At 47.8% G+C, this 24,082-nt stretch overlaps 1 protein-coding gene across 2 annotated transcripts; it reads left to right on the top strand.

Annotated features, from left to right (window-relative positions):
* Nucleotides 1–4,565: 4,565 nt before the first annotated feature.
* Nucleotides 4,566–22,317, top strand: SYPL2 (synaptophysin like 2). 2 transcript variants are annotated; one of them, XM_034932896.3, is made up of 6 exons: nucleotides 4,566–7,104; nucleotides 7,265–7,339; nucleotides 15,769–15,893; nucleotides 16,964–17,165; nucleotides 18,007–18,198; nucleotides 19,565–22,317. In XM_034932896.3, exons 1-6 carry the CDS (start codon nucleotides 7,051–7,053, stop codon nucleotides 19,733–19,735), a joined length of 819 nt encoding a protein of 272 aa, XP_034788787.1. In that variant the 5' UTR covers nucleotides 4,566–7,050; the 3' UTR covers nucleotides 19,736–22,317. The 2 variants fall into 2 exon arrangements, with proteins under 2 accessions (XP_034788787.1, XP_008963043.2); XM_008964795.5 differs by lacking the exon at nucleotides 4,566–7,104 and having other exon boundaries at nucleotides 7,127–7,339.
* The last annotated feature ends 1,765 nt before the right edge of the window (nucleotides 22,318–24,082 follow it).

The following is a 24,082-nucleotide window of genomic DNA, read 5'->3' as shown; positions in this document are numbered from 1 at the left end:
GCGTGAGTCACCGCCTGGCCTACCAGACTACTCTTTACCTTCACGAGATCCATGAAGCTTCTCCAAAAACTGTTTGGTAGTTTTTTGTTGTTTTTTTTTTTTCTTTTTTTAGCTCCCATATATGAGTGAGAACAGCCAGCAGAATTTTTTTGTGTGGACAAGCTGATCCTAAAATTTATTTTGAAAGGCAAAGGAACTAGAATAGCTGAAACAATTTTGAAGAACAAAATGGAGAAATCTTATTCTATTTTAACATTCATGATGAAATTAGTGTTAAATACAGTGTGGTATTGGCAAAGGTACAAACAGCTAGGTTAATGGAACAGCATAGAGTCCAGAATTATATTTACACTAATATGGCCAGTTGATTTTTTTTTCACAAAAGTGCAAAAGCAATTCAATGGCAAAAGAATAGTCTTCAAAAAATGGTGTGAGACAATTGGACATTCGTATGTAAAACCTTTTCTATTTGTTATTATTTTTCGAGACGGAATCTCTCTCCGTCACCCAGGCTGGAGCGCACTGGTGTGATCTCGGCTCACTGCAACCTCTGCTCCCCAGATTCAAGCGATTCTCCTGCCTCAGCCTCCGGAGTAGCTGGGACTACAAGCATGTGCCACCACGCCCAGCTAATTTTTGTAATTTTAGGAGAGAGGTTTCACCATGCAGGCCAGGCTGGTTTCGAACAGCTGACCTCTAGCGATCTGCCCAGCTTGGCATTGCAAAGTGCTGGGTTTACAGGCATGAGCCACCAACCCTGGCCATAAAACCTTTTTAAAAAAACCCTGACCTAGGCCGGGTGCCATGGTTAACGCCTGTAATCCTAGCACTTCAGGAGGCCAAGGCAGTCGGATTACCTAAAACCAGGAGGTTGAGACCAGACTGGCCAGCATGGTGAAACTTCGTCTATACTAAAAATACAAAAATTAGCCGGGTGTGTTGGCGGGCACTTGTAATCCCCACTACTTGAGGAGGCTGAGACAGAATAATCCCGAGCCTGGGAAGCAGAGTTTGCAATGAGCCAAAATCGCCATTGCATTCTAGCCTGGGGGACAGAGCAAGACTGTCAAAAACAAAAACAGAAAAAACACCCTGACCTAGTCACAGCTACTCAGGAAGCTGAGGCAGAAGAAGCAATTGAGTCGAGGAGTCAAAGTCCATTGAGTCCACGAGTTCAAGTCCAACCTGAGCAACATAGAGAGACCTCCCATCTCTTAAAAAAAAAACAGAGAAAAACCTTGACCTGAATCTCATACCTTATACAAAAAAATTACTCAAGCTGTCTAAATATAAAGCATAAAACTATAAACATTTAGAAATCAATTTTTGTTATTGTTTTTGATACAGACTCTCACTCTGTCTCCAGGCTGGAGTGTAGTGGTGCTGTGTCCGGAATTTTTTCTTTCTGGTGGGTTCTTGGTCTCACTGACTTAAAGAATGAAGCCATGGACCCTCACGGTGAGTGTTACAGTTCTTAAAGGTAGTGTATCCAGAGTCTGTTCCTTCTAATATTCAGATGTCTCCAGAGTTTCTTCCTTCTGGTGGGTTCCTGGTCTCACTGACTTCAGGAGTGAAGAGGCAGACCTTGACAATGAGTGTTACAACTCTTAAAGGTGGCATGTGCAGAGCTGTTTGTTCCTCCCTGGTGGCATCCTGGTCTCACTGACTTCGCAGCCCCACGTGGTGAGGGTTACAGCTCATAAGTTAGCCAAGACACAAAAACCTAGCAGCAGCCAGCTTTATTTTACCAGCTCTGGCGGATAGCTTTTATTCCCTTATTTGGCCCCACCCACATCCTGCTGATTGATCCATTTTACCGAGTGCTGATTGGTCCATTTTACAGAGCACCGATTGGTCCATTTTACAGAGTGCCGATTGGTACATTTTTACAGAGTGCTGATTGGTGCGTTTACAATCCTTTAGCTAGACACAAGAGTTCTCCAAGTCCCCAACCCACCCAGAAGCCCAGCTGGCTTCACCTCTCAGCGCGATCTTGGCTTGCTGCAACCTCTGCCTCCTGGGTTCAAGCGATTCTCCTGCCTCAGCCTCTTGAGTAGCTGGGACTACAGGCGCTTGCCACCTTGCCCAGCTGATTTTTGTATTTTTAGTAGAGAGGGGGTTTCACCATGTTGGCCAGGATGGTCTCGATTTCTTGACCTCATGATCCGCCCACCTCGGCCTCCCAAAGGCAAAGAGTTTTTTAGACAGGATGCCAAAAGCATGATCTGTCAACATAAAAATTGGTAAATAAGAGTTCACCAAATGACAGTGTTAGGAGAATTAATAGACACCATAGACTGGGAGGAAATATTTGCAAATCACATATCCAACAAAGGACTTGCATTCACAATATATAAAGAATTCTCAAAATTCAATAGTAAGAAACAAACAATCCACATTAAAAATAGGCTAAAGATTTGAACAGACACTTCACCAAAGAAAATATATGAGTGAGAATTAGCTAGGTGTGGTGGCACATGCATGTAATCCCAGCTACTCAGGTGTCTGAGGCACGAGAATTGCTAGAACCTGTGAGGTGGAGGTTGCAGTGAGCCAAGATTGCAGTACTGCACTCCAGCCTGGGCGACAGGGCGAGACTCTGTTTCCAAAAAATAAGATAAAATAAACTGTGTGTGTGTGTGTGTGTGTGTGTGTGTGAGAGAGAGAGAGAGAGAGAGAGATAGACAAATAAGCACAGTAAAAGATGTTTAACATTATCAGCCACTGGGGAAATGCATATTAAAACCACAATGAGTTATCATGACATACCTTTTAGCATGGCTAAAAACAAAGCAAAACTAAACTTATACCAAGTTATGGAGAAGATGCAAAACAATGGAGTACGCTGTTGGTGAAAAACAATGCAATGCAAAATGCTACAGCCACTCTGGAAAAAAGTTTGGTACTTTCATATAAAGTTAAACGTACATTTACACATAACCTAGAAATTCCATTTCTGGGTATTTACCCTAGAAATAAAAAACACATCCACACAAAAACCCATATAAGAATGTTTACAGCAGTTCTACTCATTAGAGTCAGAAAAAAAAAAAAAAAAGGAAACAACCCAAATGTACTTCTGCGGATGAATGGATAAGCAAACTGTGATGGATCATATTTCCTATGAGGGAGTACTACTCAGCAACAAAAAGGAGCAAACTACAAGCAACAGTATGGATGAATCTCAGAAATATTATGCTGAGTGAGAGAAGCCAGACACAAAAGACTACATACTGTAAATTCCATTTATCTGAAATTCTAGAAAAAACAACATTTATAATGACTGAAAGCAGATCAAGTGGTTGCCTACAGATTGATTGCAAAAGGGCAGGAAGGGGCTCTTGCGAATGCTTGATATGTTCTGTATCTTGGTCGTGGTGGTGATTATATGGGTGTATACATTTGTCAAAGCTCAAAGTTGAAAATGTATACATCTTATGACTGAGGTGGCTCACTTTTAGGTATAGAGCAATGTTTATCAAGCTGCTGGTAGAGTCCTGCTCTTAGTGAATCATCAAATTAATTCCAGTGTGTCTACCTAGAGAGGTATTTATCCTGGAACTAATGAAGCTGAAGCTTCAGCCTCCCACCCTTACAAAACATCTTCCAAGTCCTGGTTACTAATTTTGTATTCAAAATTGTGTACGTTTTCTTTTTTCTTTTTCTTTTTTTTTCTTTTTTTTAGACAGAGTCTCCCTCTGACTCACAGGCTGGAGTGCAGTGCACGGTCTCGGCTCACTGCAACCTCTGCCTCCTGGGTACGAGCAATTCTCCTGCCTTCAGAGTAGCTGGGATTACAGGTGCTCACCAGCATACCCGACTGATTTTTTAGACAGGGTTGCACCACATTGGCCAGCCTGGTCTTGAACTCCTGGCCTCAAGCAATCCACCTGCCTCGGCCTCCCAAAATGCTGGGATTACAGGCGTGAGACACTGCGCCTGGGCAAAATTTTGTACTCTTTTTAAAGGGGGCCCTCAAATTGTATTAACTTTAGGCTCCACAAAACCTGGATCTGCCTCCAGGTGACCAGAATTTTTTTTAATGAAATGGAATAGAAAATATGAGGGTGTTTTGCAAAACTTTTGTTCCAGTTTATATAGTGGGTCAGGTTGTAAAATTTTATTTCTTACCAGGGTTTGTGGTTTAGCGCACGTGTGCACACACAAACACACACACAAAGTTGGAAATTCAGTGCTGTGTAGAAATCTATGTACATGTGCACAAGGAGGTCTGTACAAATTTAGTGCAGCGCTGTTTGTAAGAGAGAATCTTTGGAAACAACCTAAATGCCCATCAATATGAGAATAAATAGACTGCAGTATGCATATGTATGTAATAGAATTCTATATAGCTAAAAGGAATGAACTAAAGCTACAGGCATCAGGCTAGATGACTCTCACAAACACAACATTAAGTAAAAAAGTGAGTTGAAGAAGGTTACCTAAAGCATGATACCATTTAGATAAAGTTTAAAGCAATTTGAAAAACAATACTACATCTGATGGGTTTCTAGGTATTGCTCCTATAGTTATATACATAGAAAAAGTAGTAAACCATGCATGAGACTGATAAAAAAACAAATTCAGAATTGGATAATGGATATTTCTGGGGAGGAAGGAGGGAGGGAGTGACATGAGGTGATACACAGGTTTTCAATTTTATGCATTTTTTTCTTTTTTAAAGAATGGATTTAAGGAAAATAAACAGAAAAGAGTTAAAGATTAACAAGGCTGGTTGGTGTGTAAGTGGATTTTTGTTGTGTTATTCTGATTCTTTTTTGATTGTGTTGTATTCTGTATGTATATTGTTGAAGACATTGGTAATATGTATGTTTTTGTGTTTGTGTAGTGTGGCATTCACATATATCACACTATTTAATTTTTATGACAGCTTCGTGAAGTGAGTGGAACATAAATTATTATCCCTATTCCACAGAACAGGAACCTAAGACGGCACAACAATTTTTAAACTGTGGACTGGGGACTGGGCTAAGCTGTTCCTTGCTTAGTCTAGATTTGCATGGAAATCCACTGGAGAAGTTTCCTTCAAGTCCATGTGGCCTGATCCAGCCCGAGCTGCCTTCCTCACCTTCTCTCTCTCTAAATCCCAAGGCTTTGGGAAGGCACTTACTCAATAGGGAAGCGACTTGTATAGATAATAGCCAAATGTTTGTTCAAAAGGCATTCATTCTGATGTGCTGAGGGGAGCGGTTGGGGCGGGTGGGGGGACCTGCAAGAATGACTTGGATGAGACGGATACATATTTACAAGCCAGTGCACAGGAATTTGTCCTTGGACAAATCACTTAACCTTTTACTACTTATATTTATGCTCTCGTAAACCAAGTGTGGAATATTCTCAACTGCTCACCCCTGCCAAATGCTTTTCAAAAGTTACAGACCAAGTTACAGTTATCAAAATGCAACGACTTCAACCCAACCCTTCCCTTCCCTTCCCTTCTTCCCTTCCCTTCCCGTTCTTTTTCTTTCTTTTTTTTCCCTCTCTCTCTCTCTCTCCCCACTTCTGTCTGTCTTTTTTCTTTTTTTTTTTTGACACAGTCTTGCTCTGTTGCCCAGGCTGGAGTGCAGTGGTGCAATCTCGGCTCACTGCAACCTCCGCCTCCCGGGTTCAAGTAATTCTCGTGCCTTACCCTTCGGAGTAGCTAGGAGTACAGGCGCGTGCCACCACGCCCTGCTAATTTTTGTATTTTTAATAGAGACAGGGTTTCACCATGTTGGCCAGGCTGGTCTCGAACTCCTGGCTTCAAGTGATACACCCGCCTCCGCCTCCCAAAGTGCTGGGATTACAGGCTTGAGCCACCGCGCCTAGCCAGACGTCAACTTTTCAGTACGTTTCAATATATTCTTTGCGCCTCATTCCTCAAAGACCTTTTTTCACTCTCATTTAAATGGTAATGACCATTTTAAAGGAGATTAAGTTTCTACTTGTTAAAGATTAATAACTTTTTTTTTTGGAGATAGAGTCTTGGACTGTCGCCAGGGCTGGAGTGCAATGGCGCGATCTCGGCTCACTGCAACCTCCACCTCCCGGGTTCAAGCAATTCTCCTGCCTCAGCCTCCTGAGTAGCTGGGATTACAGGCGCACATCACCACACCCGGCTAATTTTTTGTATTTTTAGTAGAGACGGGGTTTCACTATGTTGGCCAGACTGGTCTCGAACTCCTGACCTCGTGATCTTCTGGCCTCGGCCTCCCAAAGTGCTGGGATTACAGGCGTGAGCCACCAAGCCTGGCCAATAACTTTTAAATCACTAACATACAAATGTCTTTTGTTGTTAAAAAAAAAAATCAAAACAATACCTAGCTAGACAGGATAAAAAATCAGCAGCTTATATTCTATCGCCCTTTTGTCGGTACTGGCGGTATGTTAACCGTGAGGCTTAGAACCTTGTTTCACAGCCCTGATCGTGCCTTTTGAGAATCTTTTACGTTCTGGATATTCTGGTATGGAAGAGGAGAAAAACCGGCGCTGGGCAGTTTGCAATCCAGGAAAATAGGGAAGGATAAACCTGAAGCCTGTGCGTCCAGGTGCGCCTGGCTAGGGTTTCCGACGGCCGCGGTGTCTCGGTGGGGACCGGTCCCGGAGGCTTCGGCGAGGAGGACCCGGAGTCCCCCCCCCCCCCCCCCCGCGGCGGAACTAACCACGGAGGCCTCTGGTCCCTTTAAGGTGCCCGGCGAGCGGAGAAAGGGAGCAGAGGGGGCGGGAGGAGGGTTCGGGAGCGCACGCCACGTGACTCGGCGGCCAACTTCGCTGCGAGTTTGACAGAAGTTTGAATCCGAGTCGGGGGCTTTCTGCTGCCGGCGGGGCACCGCGGCGGCCGCAGCCTCTGCGAGCACGAACAGCAGCGCCCCCGCGTCCCAGCAAGCCAGCCAGCCAGACTGGACTCCGGCCCACCGACGGCCGCTCGCGCTCCGGCCCCGCTCGCCTGCTCTGCCCCGGACCTGCAGCTCCCCGCTCCCCCGCGGTGTCCGCCGCCTCCCGGCCAGAGAGCCAAGCCCCCACGCCGCGCCCAGCGCTCGCCGCGCCAGCATGTCCTCGACCGAGAGCGCCGGCCGCACGGCGGACAAGTCGCCGCGCCAGCAGGTAGTCCTTGCGCGCCCCGGACTCTCACCCGCCCCTCTCCACCTAGATGTCGGGCTGCACACTTATCCCACCCCGGACCGCGTGTGAGTGGGGCAAGGGGACCAGCGCCTTCCAAGGGTTCCCCACTGCCCTGACCCCCCGGCCGGCTGTGTCTCCGCAGGTGGACCGCCTACTCGTGGGGCTGCGCTGGCGGCGGCTGGAGGAGCCGCTGGGCTTCATCAAAGTTCTCCAGTGGGTGAGTCGCTGCCCCGGCCCCGGGCTATTTCGGGAACCTGGGCTGTGACGCTGACCTGAAGCAATGGAGCCAGGGTGGGGGCTGGGGAGGTGCTGCGGCCGGGCCACGGCGGAAGGGTGGGGGGCGGCGACAGGTGGGCGGGGGAGGGGCGGGCTGGGGCTGCTTCTCCGGACTTAGTGGCAGGAGGGTGAAGAGCGAGGCATGCGGAGTCCCGGATTCGGTCCTTCTATGTGCAAGGAGCCTTTGCCCAGGGCGCTCACATTTCACCCGGGCGAGAGGACCCGGGTGTAACCTTTCCAGAACTCTGATCCTGCACATACCACTCCTTGGTGACGGGAGGGGGGAGAAGGACGAGGGGGACGAGGTCCGCTCTTCACCAAGAGGGAAGCCGCAGAGGGCAAAGGAGGGAAGGAAGCAGGCGATGGAAACCGTCCTGCCCCCAAACCCACCAGGGCCTGGATGATCCTGCAAGTACTGGGCTCAGGGGACAGGCTCTCGGCTCGCCGTTCCCTTTTGAGGTCACTGGAGTAATCTGAGTTCCTGTAAATGAGTGAGGGAGTGGATGAATGAGTGAACGGAGCTTGTGGTTCTATGATTAAATAAAAGAAAAAAATAAGAATAAAAATCACGGCATGGCTAAAATGTGGCATGTAGAATAAAATGGAACACTGATCTGAGAAGCTGGGGCCCTGGGATCCAGACCTAGACTGGCCTTTTCCAGCTATGTCATCTTGGGCAATTCATTTCTCTGGACTTCAATTTCCAACACTAGTTAGATGTTGATCAGAACCTTCCTAGGGTCTCCTTATGCTCTAAATAGTTTGGTGTGCCAGAATATGGCCCTAGGTTAGACTTACTTTGTGACCTTGAAAAAGTCACTTGCTCAGGTCCTCAGTTTCCCCTGTTACAGTCTAGTGGAAATACTATCTTGCTTCACTAGGCCAGTGCCTAAGGCCTCCTGGGTATAAATTAGGAATGTGGACAGGTGCAGTCAATTTCTCAAATCATAAAGACTTGTAGGGGGCATTTAGTGCACTATTGCAGAAGAGATTTTAAATTAGACAATCCACATACCAAATGGTGTGTGAATAACTTAATTAATGTGCTCTCAGTACAGAATTCAGCTAGGGAATAAGTTACCATTAATACTGAGGAGGATTGAGTTCTACAGGGCTTTGGAGACAAGAATTAGCACTGTGACACCAGTTCTTAAATCATGGTTTGGATGAGAATAATCAAATCTGGAACCCAGGGGCAAAAGTGCATTTGGGATTATCGGGCCAGCCTGGGAGCTCCCAAGTGCAAACTCTGGGACCTGGTGGGGACTCTCCACCTTTCTTACTGCCTCAAGAGTGGTTAGGCCAATTGCTGATTGAGCTCTTTTGCCTTTGGCCCCTTCCCTGTTCTGATCCACCACTCAAGTGCCAGAGGGAGCCATATAAAAATGATATTAAGGCTCTGAGTGACTGGCATCCAGAACTGGAAGAGCCATTATAAGCAATTTTACCATTAAATTAGACAAATGGATCCAACAGAATTTGAGACAGACTGTCAAAGGATAAGGGAAACAATGAGGTTATTAGACCATGGACTCCTCTCCCTTGGAGGGATTCTGAAAAGCTTCCTTCTTCAATCCTGCCATCCTTCCCTCCACCCAGCACTCCAAATACCCACAACATTTCTGTAAAGCCTGTACAAAGCAATGCCCAGGGAAATGATGCAGTCTTGGGGTCAGCACTAATGACCTAGGAATTAAGATCTGATAGACTTTTATGATCTTCAAGTACTTAGAAAGGGGGTTATGCAAAACAGAGACCCTTTTCTCTCAGAATGCTAAAACCTGGGCCCTGGGCTGGACTCTGAATTCAGATTTCATTCACAGGGTAGCATCACAAAGAAACGTGCTTTGCTTTCATTGCCATCCCAGGTAGCCTGAATTCAGAGCGCCAGTTTCACTTGCTTTGAAGCTCTGCAGATGAGGTAACATAAAAAGTAAACAGGCATTAGCACCAGAAATGACAGTGGAAATGTCATTTGAGTTTTTCACTCATTTCCTGTTTGGAGGGATCAAATGCTCCTGATTGGAGAAGGAAAAAAGAAAACACAAAGCTTGCAGTTATTGTAATGGTAATTGAGAACTTTTGTTGTCATTATTACCAAAAAGCAAAGATTTTACTGGAATCTTTGTGAAAAGAAAGTAATGTTATTCTTTTATTTGTCAGGAGCTTATCTTAGAGTGTTTTTTTTTTAATTGAGAAATCAATTAATCTCACCTCAATTCCAATTCTGGAGTCTCACTAAGTCTATACTAAGCTAGCAAAAATAACCTGGACATGGACCAATTATTGGAGAACTAGTTTTTTTTAAAAAAGAAAAGGACATCAAATCATAGGAGTTCAAGATAAAAAAGAAAAGAAAAGAAGTATCTTAAAAAAATTTTTCTTTTTAAGAAAAAGACACACTTTGGGAGGCTGAGGTGGGAGGATTGCTTGAGCCCAGGAGTTTGACACAAGCCTGGGCAATAAGGGGAGATCGCGTCTCTATTAAAAAATAAAATTAGTTGGGTGTGATGACACATGCTTGTGGTCCCAGCTCCTTGGGAGGCTGAGGCTGGAGGATCATTGAGCCCAGGAGGTCGAGGCTGCAATGAGCTGCGCACTCCAGCCTGAGTGACAGAACTAGACCTTGTCTCAAAAAAAAAAAAAAAAAAAAAAAAAAAAGGAAAATAAAACAAAAGAAAAAGAAAGATAGAGACAGATTTTTGAGGTCAGATAGGCTTTGGTTTAAATTGAGTCCCCTCTGCTTTCTTGCTTTCTAGCTCTGGAACCTTGAGTGAGTAAATATCAAATCTTTTTTTTTTTCAGACAGGCTCTAAGATAGAGACTGGCTCTATCGCTGAGGCTGGAGTGCAGTGGTACGAACACATCTCACTGCAGCCTAAATTTCCAAGCTCAGGCAATCCTCCCACCTCAGCCTTTCAAGTATCTGGGACCAAAGGCACATACCACCATGCCTAGCTAAGTTGTAAAAAATTTTTGTAAAAATCGGGTCTTGCTGTGCTGCCCCAGCTGGCTTCAAGTTCCTGGGCTCAGGTGATATTCCCACCTCAGCCTCCAAAAGTGCTGAGATTACAGGCATGAGCCACCTCGCCTAAACAAAACAAAAAACAATGAGATAAGCGTGGGAGTAGGACCTGGGGAGAGAATTTGTCTTCCTTGTGCTCTGAGCTAACTGGTGATGTTAGTGTCCTCAGGACTGTCACAGGATTATCACCAGCGAGCATGTCAGTGCCAAAGGGGAGCCTCATCCTTAAACTGGAAAGATTTAAGGTTGCAAAAGAGATGCAGAAGCAGGAGGAGGCGGAGGGCAGAAAATGACCGTCGCTGTCCCAGCAATGGAGGTCCAAGAGGAGAAAGGCTGGTTGGCACCAGAATGCTAGAACTCCCCCTTGTCTCAGGTCCTCTACCTCTCCTTGGCTGCTCTTTATAACCAGTTTGCTCATCTCAGAGCCTTGTGCTTGGTGACAGGGGTGATTTTAGTTCTTTCCTTCTCTTCTCTGTGTCTCAGTCACTTGGCAAAGTTAGGGAAGAAAGCAAATCTGGAGTGGAAAGATGGAGGGTTAGGAGACATGGAGGGGGTTGGGAGAAAGTGTCTTTCTGAGCTTCTGCACCCCAAGGCACAGAGCTACTCCTTCCCTCCTTGTAATCCTCAATGCACATGGTAGAGATCTCTTCTTTAGCCTCAATAACTCTGGGATGCAGTGTTTGTTTTTATTATTTTTTGTTTGTTTGTTTTGCTATGACGCTCCTTTCTTGATGTGAATTCTCAAGAGCAGGAGATAGGTGTTATTCGTCTTCATATCTCCAGCACCTGGCACAAGGTAGATGCTCAATCAGTGTTGAGTTAATGAGCAAATGAGATGGAAAGAGCACTGGACAGGGAATCAGGAGATGTGAATTCTAAGCCTGGCTCTCACATTAACTAAATGTGACTTTGGGAAAGTGACTTAATCTTTTGGGGCTTCACAGTCCCCCTCTGTGACATGAGATGATTGGGCGTGAGAATCTTTGAGGTCCCTTTTGTTCTGCTGTTCTGTGAACCTGTGATTCCCCTCAGATGTTCTCATTTTGCTCTGGTACCATCCGACTGTATAGTGTTCAGATTTAAACATATATTTTGGTAAATAAAAAATTATCATGTAAGATCCCTGACTTGAAAAGAATCAGAATACAATAAATACTAAAGTTATTGTGGGTGTATTTTGCCCTCTGAGGAATCCGAAAGCATGATTCAGGATTGTCAGAACCTCAGGACTGTCGTTTAGACACAGCAGAACTTTTGGTAATAATGGAAAAGTTTTAGAATCGGTGCTCTCTAAGATAGTACCCGCTAGCCACATGAGGCTATTGGGCACTTGAAATGTGCCTAGCGTGACTGAACTGAATTTTTTTTTTTTAGTAGAGACGGCATTTTGCCATGTTGGCCAGGCTGGTCTGGAACCCCTGACCTCAAGTGATTTGCCCGCCTTGGCCTCCTAAAGTGCTGGGATTACAGGCATGAGCCACCACACCCGGCCTGAACTTTTTTGTTGTTGTTTGATCCAGTCTCACTCTGTCACCCAGGCTGGAGTGCAGTGGCGTGATCATAGCTCATTGCAGCCTTGAACCCCTGGGCTCAAGTGATCCACACACTTCAGCAGCTGGGACTACAGGCATGTACCACCATGCCTGACTACTTTTTTTTTTTGGTAGAGATCGGGTCTTGCTATGATACCCAGGCTGGTCTTGAACTCCTGGCCTCAAGTGATCCTCCCACCTTGCTTCCCAAAGTGTTGGGATTACAGGTCTGAGACACTGCACCCGGCTTGAATTTTTTATTTAATTTAATTCTGATTAACTTAAACTTAAATAATCAAGCTTGGCTAGGGGCTACTGTTTTGGATAGTGCAGCTCTAGAGTATGAACCCCATGAGGACAGAGATTTTGTTATTCTTTTTCTTTTTTTGAGATAGGGTCTCGCTCTGTCACCCACGCTGGTGTCCAGTGGTGTGATCATGTAGCTTTGACCTCCTGGGCTCAAGAGATCTTCCCACATCAGCCCCCAGAGTAGCTGGGACCACAGATGTGCATCACCACACCTGGCTAATTTTTCTTGGCTAAATAAAAAGTTGGCTAGTCTCAAACTCCTGGGCTCAAGCGATCCTCCCACCTCAGCCTCCCAGAGTGCTAGGATTACAGGCATGAACCACCATGCTTGGCCTTTTTTCTCTTTTGTTCACTACTAGATAATAGTGCCTAGAACCATGCATAGTAGGCACTGTACATGCTAGGCATAGTACATGCTCTTAAATTTTATCTTTCTGTAGATGCTCAGGAGTGCCTTTCAGGAGAGTGCTGGTGAAGAGAAGGCTCCATAACTGACCATTCACTGCCCCCAAGTTTTGAGTACCTACTTTCTTTTTCTTTACTTTTTTTTTTTTTTTTTGAGATGGGGGTCTTGTTCTGTTGCCCAGCCTGGAGTGCAGTGGCATGATCATAGCTCACTGCAGCCTTGAACTCCTGGGCTCAAGTGATTCCTCCACATCAGCCTCCTGAGTAACTGGGACTATTAGCAGGCACCACCATGCCCGGCTAATTTTTTGTTTGTAGTTTCTGTAGGGGAGGGTCTTGCTATGTTGCCTATATGTTGCTAGTCTCAAATTCCTGGGCTCAAGCCATTCTCCTGCTTGGCCTCCCAAACTGCTGGGATTACAGCTGTGAGCCACCATGCCCGGCCCCTGCTTTCTTAAGGAACCTATAAGGAGCCATTCACTGACTAACTGCCAACGGGTAAAAATATTTCCAACTGTGCTGCCCTTCCCAGAATGTGACACCCTAATCACATCCAGTTCTGGGCACCAGAAGCTAAGAGGAATAAAGAAACTTCTAAGAGGAATCAGATGGCCACAGAACTGACAAAAGATTAGCGAATTCCTATGAGGAAAAGTTAGAGAAGTTCCACTATTACAATGGTGAGGCCACTTTGAGTAAGTAAAGGGTAATGATGCAGAGGCTTCGAGTGACTCTTCTCTACCTCTGTGAAGAAGGCGGGCAGACAGGGCTCTACTGCAGTCTTCATCATTTAATTCAGGAGAGGAGGGTATTTAGGCATTGGAGGGAGGTTTTACTGTCTTCTTTCCCAGATATCTTTAAACATGGAGACAATTCTCATTTGTCTGGAATAAACCTCCTGAAAACAGAGAGGTGCCCATTATTTGGAGAGAGGTCAATGGCTCCAGCATGGAGATCTGCAAGGCCAGGCGCTGCAAGCCGGGGGCAGTGGCACTGGACACCTCGCAGGGGCAAAGCACAGCTGTTGGCAAGCCCAGTCAAGAGTACACTGACAGTGTTACTCTCAGAGAGTGAGAGAGTTCCAGGGCTGGAAAGGGCCTCTAGATTATCTACTCCAAACCCCTCCATTTAAGATGAGGAAACAGGCTGGGCTCATGCCTATAATCCCAGCACTTTGGGAGGTTGAGGCGGGCGGATCACAAGGTCAGGAGACCGAGACCATCCTGGCTAACACGGTGAAAACCCGTCTCTACTAAAAAAAATACAAAAAATTAGCTGGGCGTGGTGGTGGGCGCCTATAGTCCCAGCTACTCAACAGGCTGAGGCAGGAGAATGGTGTGAACGCAGGAGGTGCAGCTTGCAGTGAGCCAAGATTGCGCCATTACACTCCAGCCTGGGCGACAGAGCAAGACTCCATCTAAAAAAAAAAAAAAAGATGAGGAAACAGACTCAGAGAGCAGAGTGACTTATCAGAGCTCACCTGGCTAATTAGTGACAGGACCAGGTCTGGAACCTAGGTTTCCATACTCCTAGTTCAGGTCTCCTTTCACTCCATAATGCTAACAAGCATTGGCAAAATAAAGTGCATATAGCTTCTATTCTAGACTCTGGATGCAGGGCTGACATACAGATCAGCTGTCTTCCAAGTGCTTAATGTCCAAGACACTGAGTCTCGAAGAAACATACAGAAAGTGAACAATTAAGAGAATAAGCTCATTGCTTAATAAGAACATGACATTGTGTACAAGTCAAAGGTAAGTGCACAGGAAATCCAATCTGAGCAGATGATGTGGAGGATAAGACATTTCAATTTCTCACCTCCTTTTCTTTTTTCTTTTCTTTTCTTTTCTTTTTTTTTTGGCGGTGGGCGGGAGAGGGACAAGGTCTCATTCTGTTGCCAGGCTGGAGTGCAGTGGCACGATCTCTGCTCACTGCAACCTCCGCCTCCCGGGTTCAAGTGATTCTCCTGCCTCAGCCTCCCAAGTAGCTGAGATTACAGGCGTGCGACACTCTACCGCCAGGCTGATTTTTGTATTTTTAGTAGATACGGGGTTTCACCATGTTGGCCAGGTTGGTCTCAAACTCCTGACCTCAAATGATCCACCCGCCTCAGCCTCCCAAAGTGCTGGGATTACAGGTGTGAGCCACCTCACCTGGCCTCTCACCTCCTTTTCTAACCAAAGTGTGTTTCCCAGAAAGAAATCTGAAAATCATAGGATGAGGAAATTTTATTTCACTTGAGAGAGAAGGTGTAGTAAAATGTGAGGAAAGGTGGAGAAGAAAACAATTCGAGTGACCCGAGACACCTCTGGATCTTAACACTGAGAAATGGCAGCAACAACAGATGACAAAGGGAAATACCAGTGGGGAAACAGTGGAGACTGATAAGGCAAGTGGAGGGTACTTTTCTCTGGGCTTGAGCCAAGATTGTCACATTGGCCCAGCCAGCACTATTGCTAGAAGGCCATGTGCCTTTTGGGGAGGAGGAATTAGGCTGTCAGTACTATGGGACAGTAGTATGGCCCATCTGGGGTGGCTTGGTAGAAGCTGGCCCCTCCAGCTATACCTCCACCAAGGCAGGAAGCCACTGGAAGTTAGCAACTAGGAAACAAGATTAGATGACTAGTTTAAAAGAGAAATGAAAAGCATTCTAGGCATGTCTGATCTAGGTTGATGCAGGGGAATCTTTCTGAGTGTGTCTCTCCCTTGGGAAGGAAATTCAAGTCTATCTGTAAGCTAGAAGTTTCCTAAAGCCTGAATTGCAGAGGTTTTGTGTTAGTCATCTTAAGGAGGCTACCTGTGGTCCCCAAGTCATGCCCAATGGAGAGATCTGGCAACTGTCCATTTCCTGCCTCTTCATCTCCCTTGCAGACACCACTCAGTCAACCTTGTATTCATTTGGCTATTTGGTCCAGCAGCCTGAGGCTGGAAGACAAATGGAAGCCATGGGTTTCTACCTAGGAAGAACTTGATTAAAGGGGATCCTCACTCTCCCCCACTCCCGCACTTAATGTCTGCACCTGCGGGGAGTCACGGTTAGTTCTTGACTTTGGCCAGTTGAGGCCTTCTGACTCTCAAAGAGGCTTCACTCTCTCTCAGCTCTTTGCTATTTTCGCCTTCGGGTCCTGTGGCTCCTACAGCGGGGAGACAGGAGCAATGGTTCGCTGCAACAACGAAGCCAAGGACGTGAGCTCCATCATCGTTGCATTTGGCTATCCCTTCAGGTGAGCAAGAATTGGTTCCAACCCAGCACATCGTCTCTCACTTGACTGGCAGGACCTGCTTGGTCTCTTCCTCCTCCAGAAACCTAAAAACCATTCATTGCGTGCCACTCCAGATTCAAATAGAATGACAAAACTTAGATCCTTTCTGCTTTTTAGCAATTTCAGACACATTGACCAGAGCAAAACGTAAGGGAAATACAGATTGATCACTGTTATAATAATGTTCCAGTCCATGGACAACCCATGGCAGGTCACACCAGCTCATACAGAAAGAGCCAATGCAGTTTGGGATGGAGGCTTACAGGAACCTGGACAAGCTGGACAGGTCTCTCTGACCCTCAGTAGCCTCCTCTCTGCCTTGAAGGTAGGGAAGCTTATTAGTACTTACATCCTAAAGAGTTGATGTGGGATCCTCAGCCAGTACGACCAGGATACAAGTGGGCACACCTTGACAGGGAGGTAGAAGTGAACTCTTTTCTGGGTATTTGAGAGCTTAGGAAGTAGGGAGCCCAGGTGTTCAGGGGAAAATGGGGATGAGGCTCACCTTTTCAGAAATTTCTAGTATCAGCACCCAAGTTATATTAACTGTCTCATATATAATAGGCTGTGTTTTTCTCTTTAATTTGTCCACTGTCTCATTGGAAAGCCCAATAAAGCCTGAGAATGGGTGATTCCAACCTTATCTTGGCCACTCTGGGCCTGCACTTTCCAGAGGCAGAATGAAGCTGATCTGCCTAGTGGTTTGGCTACCAGAAAGAGAAGAACTACATATATTGCAGTTGTGACCTAAAGGGCCCTGGAGACACTTGGGAATACATGGTCACCATGTCTGGGCAGGGTAGATGAGTGGGGTGGGTGGGGGAGCAGCTGAGGGGAAGGTAGAGTTTTACTGGAAATTTCGGGGAAGTTCCCATCTTGACTGCAAGGTTCCTTCCAGAAACTTGCCTCCCTACATGACCCCTTTCTTGGCTCTGTAAGAGTCCCCTGCTGAGAACTAGCACAGGACTACTTCTGGGCCAGGGAGAGAGAGGATTGCCTGAGCTCAGGATGGCCTCCCCTGCCACCTGCAGGTTGCACCGGATCCAATATGAGATGCCCCTCTGCGATGAAGAGTCCAGCTCCAAGACCATGCACCTCATGGGGGACTTCTCTGCACCCGCCGAGTTCTTCGTGACCCTTGGCATCTTTTCCTTCTTCTATACCATGGCTGCCCTAGTTATCTACCTGCGCTTCCACAACCTCTACACAGAGAACAAACGCTTCCCGCTGGTGGTGAGTTAGCACAGGCCAGAAGGAATGGGGTGGAGAAACAGATGTTTGTGAGGGGGTTGAGGTCAGAACTGGAGCAGAGGACAAACATGGCGGCTTCCACCCCCATGGTGGAACCTCTGCCTCCATCAACCTCCCGTTGCTTGCTCCTGTTCACAGGAGGCACAATAGCACCATACACAAGCAGGCTCTGGAGTTAAGACTGCCTGGGTTCAGATCCCAGCATGGCCCCTTACTTGCTGTGTGATCTCGGACAAGTTAAATAACCTCTCTAAATCGCAGTTTCCTTAACTATAAAATGGGGATAAAATAATACCTGCTTCATAGTTTTGTGTGTGTATGTGAAAAAATGAGAATGCATGTATCTAGTACATAGTTAGTCTCAATAAGCATTAGTGATTATTAATATTATTCCTCTTTACTCTCTTCCTATCCCAGGCATGCAAGGCGGAAGGGGTGCCTTAAGGGACCCCATTTGCGTCCTGCAGTCTGCCACTTGTATCTGAGCAATGGTGATCAAAGAAAAAGCTGGGAGGGAAGAGTGGGGAATTTAGGCTCCACTTGGGATGAGTGGGTTTTGGGGTGAGGCTGACCAACGATGCCTTGGTACACTGTTGCCAGATCTTAGATCTGAGGGCATTAGCAGGGCTAGCCTGAGTGGCAGGACTCCTTTGGGGGCAGTGAACAGATGCCTCAGGACCACCTGGGTTCTAGGTGTTGGGTAGGATGGGAAGAGGCAACTGTCCTGGCACCCTGGGATTGCCAGTATCATGGCAAGAGGAAAAGAAGCAAGGGAATCATGGGGCCTTTCTGAGTGTATTTCCCATCCCTCTGCTCCTCCCAGGACTTCTGTGTGACTGTCTCCTTCACCTTCTTCTGGCTGGTAGCTGCAGCTGCCTGGGGCAAGGGCCTGACCGATGTCAAAGGGGCCACACGACCATCCAGCTTGACAGCAGCCATGTCCGTGTGCCATGGAGAGGAAGCAGTGTGCAGTGCCGGGGCCACGCCCTCTATGGGCCTGGCCAACATCTCCGTGGTGAGACCTGTGGCCACTGCAGGAAGCAGCACCAGCCCTGCTGCCCAGGCCTGTCCCAGCTAGCAGGTCCTGAAAGGAAAGAGAGGGTGTCCCAGAGCTGGTGTCCCCTGCACCTGGAGCTGGTGCCCTCACTGCGCTTCATGCTGGCTGCTGGCTCCTGGCTGACCCTGAGAGGACATTTTGGGATGAGGGGAACCCAAAAGCCACCTAGCCTTCTGTTCCTTCCTCCTTCTGCACTCTGCCTCCAATTCCCTTCTCATTTCCCCACCTCTAGGCATGCTCTCTGTGATGTCTCCCCTCCTCCTGCCTGTTCTACACAATGTGTGTGCGCACATAAAGGGGAGCCTGGGGCTGTGGCTGAGCTTGAAGCTGCGAGCAGACCCAGCATGAGTGGGAAGGGGCTTACTGTCACTCAGCCCTCCAGCCTGGAAAGGGGCTTTGGAGCAGTAGTGGGTCTGCTGGATGCATATGGATTTGGCCATCCCAGTTGTTAGAATGTTGAAATATGTCCATATCCATTGGTAAAGAGCTGAGGTCTTGAGCTTCTCAAATGCTGCCCGTCATCCCAGCCACCTCAGCCCTGCTCTGAAGATGACTTGTTCCCACATCTGAAATGTTTAATGGCTGGCACACCAGGAACACACGTCTGGAACTTGCTGGAACCCTGCTGATGGTTCCCCCCCAAAAAATTTTATTGTAAAAATGTTCACAGATACAACAAAGTTGAAAGAATTTTACAGTGAATACCCATGCACTCACCACCTAGACTGTGCCATTAACTTTTTACTAGACTTGCTTTATCACATATTTATTCACTTCTTCATCCATCAATCCGTCTTGTTTTTAGTGCATTTCAAAGATAATTTGGGACATCAGTACACTTCCCTCTAAGTACTTCCTGCTGTGAGGTTTTTAAAATATGTTGAATAACTATTTGAACATAGCCCTGGCTAGGTGCCTGATCATAGGGAAGGAGCACCTTGGACAGCTCCTGCCACACCTACCTGGCGGAAGGTGCTCCGAACAGGGCCTCACGCGTGCTGTGGGAGGCGCCCCAGGGCTGACTCTTGCTTAGCTCCTTGCTATGCTTTGCACGATGCTCCTCTAAAGGGCCAGATTCTGCTAGTGACCAAGCTACAGCTTGGGTGCATGGTGTGGACAGAATTAGACACTTTCACCTGGGATTCCCTAAACAGTTGATGGCCCTGAGCCCTGCCTCTATACCGAGCTCTCTGTCTTAGTCTTTCTAGTCCTCTGTGCTTCTTCCCTGCACAAGCCCCCACCCCCACTGCAATAGGAACTCCCCCTCCCTGTTCCCACAATGACCCCCTGACTATTCTCACAAATTCCCCTGATGTCTTTGCAGCTCTTTGGCTTTATCAACTTCTTCCTGTGGGCCGGGAACTGTTGGTTTGTGTTCAAGGAGACCCCGTGGCATGGACAGGGCCAGGGCCAGGACCAGGACCAGGACCAGGACCAGGGCCAGGGTCCCAGCCAGGAGAGTGCAGCTGAGCAGGGAGCAGTGGAGAAGCAGTAAGCAGCCCCCCCACCTGGCTATTCCCGAACTGGACAGCACCTCTTCAACCACCTCCGGCTTCCAGGACCTTTCTCTTCCTCCTCCTCCAATTCCGCTCCCCCATCATTCTGGTCTTTGAGCTTTGAGACGATGGGCAGGCATCAGCTGTTGGAAACCTGGGCAGCCCTCTCAGTGGCTTCCTATCCTCCTTCTTGCTGGAGCCATGAATGGCAGGAGCTCAGTGCTTCTTGTCCAGTGCCTGGACCCAGGTATCTTACTTGGGGTCTTACTTGTACCCTTACAGTCTCTCAGAACCAGCCTCTGCTGCAGGTGAGGGTTGGGGGCAGGAAACCAGTGCTCTGAGACTGGTTCCTAGCAGCCACCTTTCTGTCAACCTGTCCGGCTTCAACAATATTAGGGGGAAGGGAAATCAGCTAGTAGCCTTCCCCTCTGGTCCCTTGTGTGGAGGCCCCAATAGTGGTTTGGCGACCCCTCCTCAGTGGCTGTCATCTAGTCCCTGTGTCTGATCTCCAGTCATCCCATGACTCAGTGTGCCTTCCACTGTCTTCTCTGGCCTCTGCCTGCCCACAGAATCCACCATGTGTGAACCAGAGAGGTCCACCAGCCTAGAAAACAGCCCTTCAGAGGGTCCTGATGAGGCCTTCCTGGACTCAGCTGGGAGCAAGATAAATTGCAACTGAGTTGCAGCTTCGAGAAAGTAAAGCCAGTAAGCTTGCTGGCAGAATCAATTTCTTCTATCCCCTCAATCCTCCCACCCACCAGGCTGGGGCACTTTCCACCAACACTCTAAACTCTACTTTAGAAACGCCCTATCTTCCTCCCTGTCCTCCTTCTTGGTCTCACACTTGGGACTCAAACATGTGGAGTCAGGACCTGCCTCCTAATCCCCTTACTTCTCTGTCCATCTCCCTTCCCCAGCATCGCGCATCTGAGGCATTTGAGATCCTTTTTGAAGTCTGTCCAGGCCTTCCTTTTATTCCTGTGGGGCCAGACAGGGGCTTAGGAAGGGCCAAAGGACCATCATGAGGCTAAGTTGCCGCAGAGCCCCAGGATGGATGGGCCCATTTTTTCCTTATTCCCTGCTCAGTTTTTTCCCCTGCTCCTTCTCTAGTCCTTCTTTCATATTTCTCCTTCTCATCTTGAAAACAGGATGTTCCCTCTTCCCTTGCCGTCCCATTTCTCCCCTGTGTCCTTATTTCTCCCAGTCTCTATCCCCTCTCAAGTCCAGGGCAGGCCGATGCTATTGGTGCTTCTTCACTTTGGGACCCAGTTCCATATTTGTCTTTAGTGTATATCCTCTTCCTGATACCTCCTTCAGTCCCTCTCTGGGCCCCAAGGCTGAGAATCAGTGTTAACTGGGTAAGGATCATTTGCTTCCTACCCAGCTCAATCTGCCCTGGCCATAGGGCTTCCCAGGGAAGGAAGAAGAGGGAAGAATCCAACCACTTTCCAATCCAGTGCCAATTGGCCCACTAAGCATCCTAAAGGTGAATGTGCCCTGTGCCAATCTCTCCTCAGGACTGAGTCAACCCCCTTCAACCTCCTCACCTCTCTAAACACCATCCATAGTAACATGTGCATTACTGGGGTACCTAGGAGTCAGGACTTTTGACTTCAGGCCAGTCATTTCCTCCTGATGGGGAAAGGGTGAGATTTACATCCCCAAATGCTTGAGTCCCTCAGTGAAAGAATTAGTTTTTGTTTGTTTGTTTAAGATTTTGGGGAAGATATTTGAGGAGGAAAGAAAGGAGATGGGGTGAGAGGGTTTTTAAGTCTGAAACTCTCTGTCATGAGCTGTCCCCATGGTTACTCAAGGACAAGGGGGGACAGTTTTGCCTACAGCTCCAGAGACACAGAGAACAAAGGGGCGACCTTCATTTTTCTTCAAGCCGGCCTCTGTGGGGGTCTGTGAGCAGCTTCTACTGGATCTTTGTTTGGATTCTGTGTCTGTATTTATAATTTATTTGAAATGTGCTGGGTAGTGTTCTCATTTGGGGGCTGAAGTTAGCAACTGGGCCTTCAGCTAGGGAAAGCAGTTGCGGGCAGGGGGTGGGGGGAGATTATATTCACTCCTGCCAAGGACTCCCAGCCCAGGACTCTCTTTAGAGCAAGGAAGGCTCGTTCTCTTTCTTCTCAAGAGGCTCTCTTGTTCTCCATCAGGAAAGCCTTGATTTAGGCTTATGGCCTCACTCTCTATGGCCACCCTAAGAGGAAAGGCTACTTCACCTCATTACCTCCAGAGGGCTGGGCAGGGCCAAGTGCCTCATAGGACTCATGTTCTCTCCAACCAGGGCTGGCATCACTGCTTTGCAAAGTGGGGCCTGAGGTAGAAGAAGGTGTCTGGTTTCTCCAGCTGCTGTAGGAGGCTAATGGGCAGGGTACTTGCCCTTTGTCCCACTAGACTCTAACCCAACACCAGGGTGCCCACCTAGGACCTTTCCTGGACATGAGTTTCCTTCACTATCATAGTCATGAGCCTCCTACTTCTGGGATTGCAGATCAGGGGTGGGGGGAGAATGTTGCATGTTGTTTTCTGGTGCTTGTTATTATATATTTGAATAAACAGTGCTGCAAGTACTTGCCATGAAGGATCTGAGACTGGAGTCCTTCCGGGGATTTATTTTTTCTTCCTCTCCCTTGCTTTAAGTTCTTGAACCAATATCAGGACTTTCACCAAGATATCATTCTACTGCTTTCCACTGTGCACCCCAAGCAACAAAGTCAGACTCTGTTACTTGGGGTGCAGAGAGGAGAGCAGTTATTCCTAGCAGGCTCTGGTCTAGTGACATCTCCTCTTTTGGTGGCACCCAATTAGACCAAAGTAACTGGGACTCATTAGCAATTCTGGAGCAAACTCAAAAGGTGAGAGATAGTGGCTTCCACAAAGCTGTTTCCATTTGCTCTCCTACCATCTGTGACCCAAACAGGCTTCCTGTCAGGAGTTGAGGGCCATATGCTTCACTTTCTTAACTATCAGCTTCTTGTTGAACAAACTTGCACCTCTATCCCTCTTCAGAGAATCACACACTACATTTACATCCCCTAGAAAAATACCTTGGGTACAATCGAACATTTAATTTTTACCTGATTCCTGGATGCCCTAGGGATCATCTGTGGGTCTCAGGTTGAGATTCCCTGCCCTCAGAGATTATTCTTGAAGTACTTACACCTTCCCTGGATGAAAAGGAGAAGAAAATCTGAGGTCTTGCTCCCCAACTTGTTTTCCCCTTAGCTAAAGGGTCAAGCGTCGGGGGTGAGGTGTGAGAGGTTGAGGAGGAAAAAGGATTAGTATTACTTTTTTAATGCGAAGGCGGCGGGGGGCGGGGGGGCGGGAAATGGAGTAGGCAGACTTTTGTCTGATTGTGTGAGGGTGGGAAGAAATGTTATCAGCTGAGAAGATGAAAGAAATGGATGATTAAGGTACTTTCCAGACCTTAGCAAGGAAGATGACAGCTCTGATGAGAAATCTCCCTATGCCGAGGCTTCAGAAGCAGCCCTTCCAGCAGAGAAAGTATTCATTAGAAAAAGAAGGCAAAGTGATGGATGGAGTCAGGGTCCAGCCAGGGTTTGGGAAGAGGCTGTACAGGGTATCGATCGCAGTTCTCAAGAGAAGAGAGACAGATCAGCAGAGATGCTGCAAACACCAGCTGCCTCGGGGCCACCCCAGTTCCGGGGCTGGCTCTGGCTCGGAGACAGCCTTCTGTCATCCTGTCATCGTGACAGGTGATCTTGGTCAGCTTGGCCAGGTTCTCTCAAATCCAGACAACGCCATGCCAACCCTCTGCTCTGCATCAGGGCAGCGTGGGTTTCCCACAGAGGAGGCACGACACGGGAGCCGAGGCCCTCCCCCACACCACCCCTGTGTCCTTCAGCACCTCCTACAGACTCCCTCCCCTTGCCCTTCTGATTCACAGCGCCCACCTCCCTGCACCTACCCTATTCGATCTACAGGGGAGCGGAGTCGCTTCGTGGCCGCCAGCCCGGGAAGGGGCGCCAGCCAGCTGGCGGACGCACGGCTTAGAGGGGCGTCTGGGCAGAGAGGTTTGGGGCTGGGGAGAGATGCAGTGAGCTTGGGAGAGTGGAGTGGTAGCACAAATAATGTGTGCATAAGGGTTAGAAGAGGTCCTGGAGCTTTGGTCTTCTCTTTTCCCCCTGCAATTGTGCATTTCGGAGGGACTCTTGCTGCAAGCTCGGTAGGCAATAGCATCCGCTCCACGACTACACTTCCCAGAAGGCTGTGCGGGGGGGGGGCGCGGAGAACAGGCAACCTGTGTTGCGCTTGCGCAAAGACTGCGCTGGAAAGGCAGGTGGGGAGGAGGGGAGGCGTGCCCGCGACGGGGCGAGGGG

The sequence above is a fragment of the Pan paniscus genome, chromosome 1 (assembly GCF_029289425.2).
Source record: "Pan paniscus chromosome 1, NHGRI_mPanPan1-v2.0_pri, whole genome shotgun sequence".
Lineage (NCBI taxonomy): Eukaryota > Metazoa > Chordata > Mammalia > Primates > Hominidae > Pan > Pan paniscus.
This window is presented reverse-complemented; position numbering and strand designations above follow the sequence as displayed.

What these genes read in the sequence shown, in the direction of transcription:
- SYPL2 (XM_008964795.5), top strand. Translation starts at nt 7,151, where the DNA reads ATGTCGGGCTGCACACTTATCCCACCCCGGACCGCGTGTGAGTGGGGC. An exon ending in GCATTTGGCTATCCCTTCAG is followed by an intron (nt 15,894 to 16,963) that starts GTGAGCAAGAAT and finishes TGCCACCTGCAG; the next exon opens with GTTGCACCGGATCCAATATG. An exon ending in GCCTGGCCAACATCTCCGTG is followed by an intron (nt 18,199 to 19,564) that starts GTGAGACCTGTG and finishes ATGTCTTTGCAG; the next exon opens with CTCTTTGGCTTTATCAACTT.